We start from the raw sequence: 7,798 nt of genomic DNA on the forward strand, positions 1-7,798 counted from the left end.
TGGTCTGGCGTAGAAGGCAGGAGACGTGTGAGGGGCGGCCAAGGAACAGTAAGGGACTCAGGGCGCAGAGGGTCAGGGAAACCAGGAGCACATAGCTGAGGGCCCTGTTGTTGGCCCTGACCACAGGTGTGTGCCGGAACCTCAGGAACACCCCGAGCACCAGGCACGCCAGGCCGGCCAGTGCCAGTGCCACCAAGGTCAGCGCAAGGCCCAGGGGCTCCTCAAAGGCCAGGAAGGTCTCTGTCCTGGGCAGGCAGCGGTCTCTGGCCTGGCTGGAGTACTGCTCCTCAGGGCACCGCAGGCAGCTCTTCATGTCTGTGGAGACACAGAACCCGTGTTGGGGGTCCCCTTACACAACAGCAGCTTTGCAAGGGCCCCTTCTGCACCAGGCCCTCCGGGAGCAGCTCACTTTCATTGGTGCTTTTGTGAGTTATTCTACATCATCCTTGAAGTGTGGTAACACTAGATTCAGAGGCACTAAGAAATAGGCAGCAGGATGTGCTTACTTCAGGTGCACTGGGTTTTTGCTTTATTCTTCTGCAGTCCAGGGGACTCAGATCATTTGCTTTGTTCTCACACTCAGCCTTTGTACCTCACTGAATGGCACAAGCTGGGCTCTGTGTGCTCTTGTGCCTCCACCTACCAACTGCTGGGGTTACCAGCTTGCACCACCACACCAAGCCCTCAGTTGGTTTTATTTTAACGGTTAACTCCCTGCTCAAGCAGTAGCTGTGACTGGCTCCATTACCAACTGTTTTATACTGAGTTGTAGCCCTGAAAACTTACATAGTGAAGTCTTGATCTCTGCTACCTCAGAATGTGACTGCATGTAGAGATAAGTTAGACCTGAGGTAACTAGGGTTCACTGAGGTCACTGAGGTGGCCCTGATCCAACATGCCTGGCCTCCTCCCAGGAAGAGGGGCTGCCATCCAGGTAGGACTCAGGAGCACACAGCCTGAAAGTGGCTGCCTGCAAGTCCAGGAGAGAGGCCTCAGGAAACTCCCTGCTCACACACCAGGACCTCAAATTCCAGCCTCACCTGCTCTCGGTGAGGCAAGATGACAGTGTGAGGGGTGAGTGCCTCATGGACATCACCACACCATGCCTTTCTACGGGGTGCACTTCAGGACACATTTCCTAAGGACAAATTGGAACGCTATTCCTGGCCAGTGCTCCTGAGGACATCCACAGAGACTAGTGCAGCCTCGAAGCCCTGGACCTCACCCACCTCACTCACCTCTCTGGTCTGCAAACTGTCCCTCCGGGCAAGGCCGGCACTCAAAGCAGCAGTGGGGGGCTCCCTGCTGGGGGATCTGGCTGGCTCCCGGTCCACAGCTGTTGCTGCACACCGAGCGGGGAACCTGGGGACAGTTGCAAGGCGACCAGTGGGAACCCTGCATGCTTCTAGCACAGGCCTGACCTGACCCAGCAGAGGACACACAGCTATCATTCCGGCTGCACCATGCGGAGTGCAGTGGAAGGGTCCTCTGAGCCACCAGACACCATGTGCACAGGGGTCACACAGGGACCGAGCCCCTGCTGCAAAGCATGCACCTGGCTGCGCCACTTGGAGGCAACACTCAGAAAATCCTGCCCACCTGGACTTTGCCCTCACACCAGTTCACACATCAGGGGCTGCGGTGATGGGCTCACACCGCCACCCACACGCAGCCTCCCACCATGCGGCCAGGACCACCTGGCGGCCACAGCCCGCAACAGGGCAATCTAAGGGAGTGGCATAGAGACGCCAGGGAGAGACTGGGTGCTGGGAGCCCGCAGGTGGGACAAGGGACCCTCAGTTCACTCACACTGAGGTGATAAAGGGTCCTCTGAGCACACAGCTATGTCTCTGGAGGAGGAAGTCAAGGACATAGCCCTGTCTCCAAGAAAATCCTGATGCTACCAGGAGGGAAACACCTTGGGATGAGACAGGCCAGGAGCAGCAGATATCCAGCCCTGACGGCAACATGTGGAATGCACCCTAGCAGGAGGCCTGCTCTGCAAGCGGCTGCACAGGGCACAGCTGCAGCTCTGTGGTGTCCATGGTGTCCAGGCCACGGGAGAGACGTGCAGACACAGGAGAATTGTCTGACACAGACCTAATTCACCCACCTACTGTGGCTATCCTATTTTACTTTCTTTTGCTCTCTATGGACAATTGAACCTACAACCATCCCACCCTGCAAAATCCTTTATTTTGTTTTTTGAGACAGGGTCAATTAAGTTGCCCGGGCTGGCTTTCAGCTTGCAATGCTCCTGCCTCAGCCTCCCAAGAGGCTGGAATGACAGGCGTGCACAGCCATGCAGTGCTGGATGGTGAATTAGGATTCAATGGGGAGTCAGTGGCTTCTTCCCCTCACTGAAGAGTCCACTATGCACAGACCACGCAGCTGAGCTGCAGCTGGCCTGACTGACAGCCACATCCCTTGCACAACACCAACAGAGACAGGAACCCCTATCTGCGTCTCCCCCAGCCCCAGGCCCAGGGCTTCGTGCCTCTGTGCAGCCAGGCCACCCACCTCAACACCGTCTTCCAAGTGGATCATCATTCTGTAGCTCAAAGAAGCATGAGATTCCAGGGTGCCAATTTGGACAAAGTGGAACTGGCCCTCAGAGCTCTGCTTCCCTTGGAGAACATCAAATTTCGTGACCAAATCTCCGTTGGCATCAAATGCAATGTGGGTCCCATCAGGAGTCTGGAAGTGCACGTTCCTGAGGGGCTGAAGAAGCTGTGGAAGGAGGCTGACATGTAGCCTGGCCAGGGCCCTGGCTGGGTTGGCAGGTGGAGTCTCAGATAAGGCCACCTGGCCCACTGGGCACACAGAGTGCAGGCACCCAAGACAATATTCCACCTTCTCGTAAGTTCAAAAGGAAAATTTAATAAGAAGCAGCATCTAATAATGCATCAAGATAGTCTTATCTTCATCAGGGAGCCATTAATTAAATTCTTACTGCCTGTTCTGTGGAGGCAGGAACCCAGGACATCACGCTGCTGTGCCATCTGGAGCCCCCAACCCTCCCTGTGCCATGTCACATGCGCGTGACATACACAGAAGGCCCTACCACCCACTCCCAGCCCTCCAACATGCCTGGCCCACCCGCTGCTCTGCCTGCACTCTCCCCCATGCAGGACATTTGCACAGGCTTCTCATCATCCGTCTCACAGGAGCCTCCCTTCCAGTCCCACCACAATGCCATCATCTGCTGCACATCATGGCTCGTGGGTTTCTACACTGTCTGCCCCACCCACCAGCCACACATCATTGCTGTCCATCTACCTACAGCCCCACAACCTTTAGCTATTGAGACCATGTGATCTGAGTGGAGGGCACATCACACCACACCATGGCCTCCAAGCCAGCCTGGTAATCCCAGGGATACCCATCTGGCCTTGGGAAGGATACCCACCCACACCTAGGGTAGGGGTGGAGAAGACCCACTCCTGTGGCTTCCCTGCCTTCCCACCTGGCAGAAGGAGGCAAGTCAGAGAACAGCTATCACGTGCAGAGCAGAAAGGTTAAAACCCGAACCGTACAGACATCTGTGCTGCTAACAACTGGCCAGCAGCTTGCTTTCCAAAGGGAATGGGGCCCACGTCATCTGGGCTCTACAGAATAGGTGGAGGAGACACCAAGTCTGTGCCTTCCCCTCAGCATGGATATGAAGGCCCAGTGAGGTAACCATGGGGCACACCTGCTGCGAGAGGTTTAGCCCTACGTGTCCCCAGGCACATGGAGGTAGAAGACAATGCCAAGATCTTCAAGATGGGACCTATTCTTACACAGCAGGTGTAACTAAGTCTTTGTCTGTAAGACTGAGGTAAAAGTAGGCCAAGGACCCCATGTGTGCACAGCCTGAATATCCAGATGGAAAAGGCCTGGCAAGGCAGCAGGAAGCATGCAGGAAGGCTACGGCAACTTAGGAACTTAAGACTGTTCCGCAGAGTAAAACAAAAACTAAGCTGTGAATCTAGCTCATCAGCAGCACATACCTGGGTTCTATCCACAGGGGCCATGGCTGTTTAAAATGACTCTTAACTCAGTGAAATGCCAGCACTGAGAAAGACTAAGACAGGATTGAAAATCCCAGTCTAGACTGGGAAACAAGGAAACCCTACATAAAATTAAATGATAAAAAGGGCTGGAAATTGAAGAGGAGCTCATTCCACGGTTCAATCCAGGTACCACAAAAGAAACAGGTCTGTTAGACAAAAACATATTTACTATTTTTGGGATACATGTTGCCCAAAACTTATTTGCCATGATCTCACTTCAAGTTTGAATCATACATATACTAAACACCATTCAGTCATTGCCAGAACTCAAATTCTGAAAATACATCAAAAAACCTATTTACTTCATATTTGAATTTTTTAATTTCATCAGTCATCTGTGTGTGTGTGTGTGTGTGTGTGTGTGTGTGTGTGTGCACTTACTTCTGTGATCCACGCCCCAGGGTGGGACCCATCAGAGGCTACACAGCCAGTGTGCTTCAAGTCCTGCTTGGGTGATCCTCTCAGACCATTTTGGATCCCACGCACGGGTATCAAGCTACACAGCAATCATCTGCTCTCCTCCTTTCCCAGGGACCCCACTCACCTGCCAGGGCTGGAAGTGCTGGGGGTCGGTGCACACTCCACGCCCACGCTCACAGGACACCAGGTCTTGCAGGGCATGGGCAACACTGTACACAGCCGGGTATGCGATGTCCACTCTACTCACATCCTGGAAAGGATGCTCGTGGCCTCTCAGACTCTCATTGCCTGAGCACAGCGGCACATCTCCTGTCACTCTGCTGTTCCCATGAGGCCACCTGCACCCAAAGGTGGCCTCCCAGAACCTCCCCAAGAACATGTCCTCCGGCGTCCGGCTTGGGTGTAGGCTGGCAAAGAACTCAGGGAACCCACGTACCCGGCTTCGCTGGCACAGAAGGCCAAATGCACCCCGCAGGACCTGAGAGATCCCTGGCATGGCCATGGCAAGTGCTGTATGCAGGAGGCTGTCACTGACCCAGACCTGGCCCAGGACACGGAAACCGAGCATGCTCTGCAGGATGAGCTTGAAATTGGAGTTGTTCAGGAAGACCAGGACGCCCGTGGCAGTGCTGCTCAGCATCTTCTGCACCACAGTGTGGATCTCCTCAGGGGAGTGCTGGGAAGGGACTGGGAGGTGGAACTCGATACAGACACCTGCCTCTCCCAGCTCCCTCGCAGCCAGAGCACCTGCCTGCTGCCCAAAGTCATCGTCCTGGGCCAGGATGATGACCCAGGACCACCCCAGGTGCAGCACCAGCTGGGTCACAGCACGTGAGGATGTCAGGTCACTGGCCAGAGTACGCAGGAAGGAGGGGAACTGAGCTTTGTCACTGAGGCTGGGCAGCGTGGATGCATAGCTGACCTACAAGGAAGAGCAGGGCAGAGCAGAGAGGACCAGGACTCAGACATTTACTTGACATGGGTCGGGTCGAAGCCTTGGATGCAGATAGAGGGCAGGGCAGGGGGCCAGCCATCCTCCCAGATTTGTCCCTTTAGGAAATATGTCCCATGCTCATCTTCAGTCCTCTCACAAACACTACACCCCAGTTGATCCCCTTCAGGGTCCCATGGCACAGGTAGCTTCCTCACAGCAGGCAGCAAGGACAGAGGGACCCACTCAGTTCGCAGGGTTCATAGGGAAACCAGGTGGGCTTCACTGGGACCCCTGCACACTGCTGATGGAAACAGGACATCCCACAGCGGCCAAGGAATACAGCAAACTAGCTCAAAGGACTAATAGTGGGTTCAATAATTCTACCCCGCCTGTCTGTAAATGTGCAGAGAAACAGCACCCACAAGAGCCGAGGAACAAGCAGTTCAGACGCCACGAACTACGGAATAGATGAACAACATGAGACCTGCGCACAGAGGGATCAGAAACCGTCACTAGAGGAGTGAAGCTCTGACACTGGCCAGTGTGGATGGCCCAAGACTGCCCAGGGAAGGTGCCAGCCCCAGATCACACACTAATTGCATCCTAGGAAACGTCCACAAAGGCTGGGCGGAGATGGAATGCAGACAGGTGGTCCTGGGGTGAGAGGTGCAGCACAGAAGCTACTGCACTTGGGGTTTGCAGGGTGAGGGAAATGCTCACACTGATGGTGGCCACGGCTGCCACACTGGTCCTGCTAAAAGCCACCAAGGTGCTCACCTTCAGTGGGTCAATTCATGCTACACATTACATCTCATTCCTCTCTTTAAAATAGCTCATGTCTACCTGACAAGCACAAGATCCCGAGTTTGATCCCTGGTACCAAAGGACAAAAAAAAAAAAAAAAGCCAAAAATAAGAGCTCACATCAGCAATGCCATATGTGGCAGCCTCATACAGCCACGGACTTGGGAATGACATCGAAAGCCTGCAGTTCAGCAACACCCATGGGGTAGAGGTAAAGCTGGTGGCCTGATCCAGTTGCCTGGATTCAAACCCAGTGCCAGTTCCTCTCGGCTGGGTGAGCTTGGACTGTCACTGAGGTTGATCCAAAGCTAAATGTCTGCCCACCCATGTGGTGGGCTCAGAGCTCTCCACATCGAGATTCTGCAAAGCAGAAACAGGTGTGGAACGTGTGAGCAGGGACACCTCCACAGGAGAGCAGCTCAGCATCAGTATCCCTCAGCCTCCCTGTCGTCCTCCCTGGTTCTGAAGGGACAGTGCTGGGAGGACTCACCTGGGGAAACTTGTAGAGCCCCAGGAGCCTGGCCATGGCCACAGACAGGGCAGAGCGCGTGTCTCCCACCAGGGCAACCCGGGGTGGACCAAAGCGGCACACGTAGTTGGGGACAGGATCCTCCTGCCCAGTGAGGAAGGCCATGGTCTCGTGCAGGGCCCTGTGCACAGAGTCCCCAGAGTTGCGGATGGAGAAGCCAAGCGTCAGATTGGGCAGCAGGTGGGTGCTCCTGTTGATCTCCTCGATGGCAAAGACGAAGCTCTGGGCCACGCGGTAGCCCCAGGGAGACACGCTGAGAGAATCCCTAGGTCACAGTGGGCAGGGGGAGGTGGAGCAGGGGGTCAGTCAGTGATGCCTGTGTGCATGCCACATGCACGACAGGCGACAGGACACTTCCACACACAACCTGGGCACATGCAGATATTCGTGACAGCATCATTCAGAAGAGTCAGCATTGGGGGTGCGATGGACAGTACTGAAAACAGGGACAGGGTCGGGCAGGAGGGTGTCATGGTCTAGTGCACAGCACAGGTGATTATACTGCGTGTGTTCTCCAGTCACTCCATCGAAATACAAGTGTCCACACCACCATAAATGGTGACTATCTGATGTCATGGATACACTGATACCCCTCATTTAATCATTCCATCATGCGTATCTGTGTCTCATCCTTTACTTCATACAACTATTATGGTGAAGTTTTAAAATAACACGAGCAGGGTATACTGGTATACACATGTAATTCCAGGACTCTCTGAGGCCTAGGCAACAGGTCACAGGTTCCCGCCCACACTGGGCCACACAGCAATCCTCCAAACTTAAAGGTAGGTGCCTGCTGAGATTGTAGCTCAGAGAAAACCCCTGACTTCAACTCCTCCCAGCATGTGGGGGGAGAAGGACACGGAGGACACACAAGTGACAGTCACAACAGAATAATGTTTCACAGTGCACTGGCAGTGCAAGGGCAGTGCACCGCAGTGCAAAGTGCTCAGGTTATTTCAATTTGTTATCAAAGCTAAACACATCCATTGTTTACACAAGAAGAGATGAAATGCTTCATTAGGTCCTGAAACATTAGGACATAAACGGGCACAAG

The 7,798-nt window shown here is 54.2% G+C and overlaps 1 protein-coding gene across 1 annotated transcript in view; it reads right to left on the reverse strand.

Moving 5' to 3' along the window:
• LOC101591914 (vomeronasal type-2 receptor 1-like) overlaps positions 1-6,978 on the reverse strand; it is a 22,948-nt gene extending 15,970 nt beyond the window's left edge. Inside the window, 5 exon segments of the mRNA XM_023708036.1 lie at positions 2-315; positions 1,239-1,362; positions 2,491-2,730; positions 4,600-5,397; positions 6,703-6,978. Coding sequence (XP_023563804.1) covers positions 2-315; positions 1,239-1,362; positions 2,491-2,730; positions 4,600-5,397; positions 6,703-6,846 — 1,620 coding nt within the window. The 5' untranslated portion in view covers positions 6,847-6,978.
• Between the last annotated feature and the right edge of the window lie 820 nt (positions 6,979-7,798).

The sequence above is a fragment of the Octodon degus genome, unplaced genomic scaffold (genome assembly GCF_000260255.1).
Source record: "Octodon degus isolate 3935 unplaced genomic scaffold, OctDeg1.0 scaffold00322, whole genome shotgun sequence".
Taxonomy (NCBI): Eukaryota; Metazoa; Chordata; class Mammalia; order Rodentia; family Octodontidae; genus Octodon; species Octodon degus.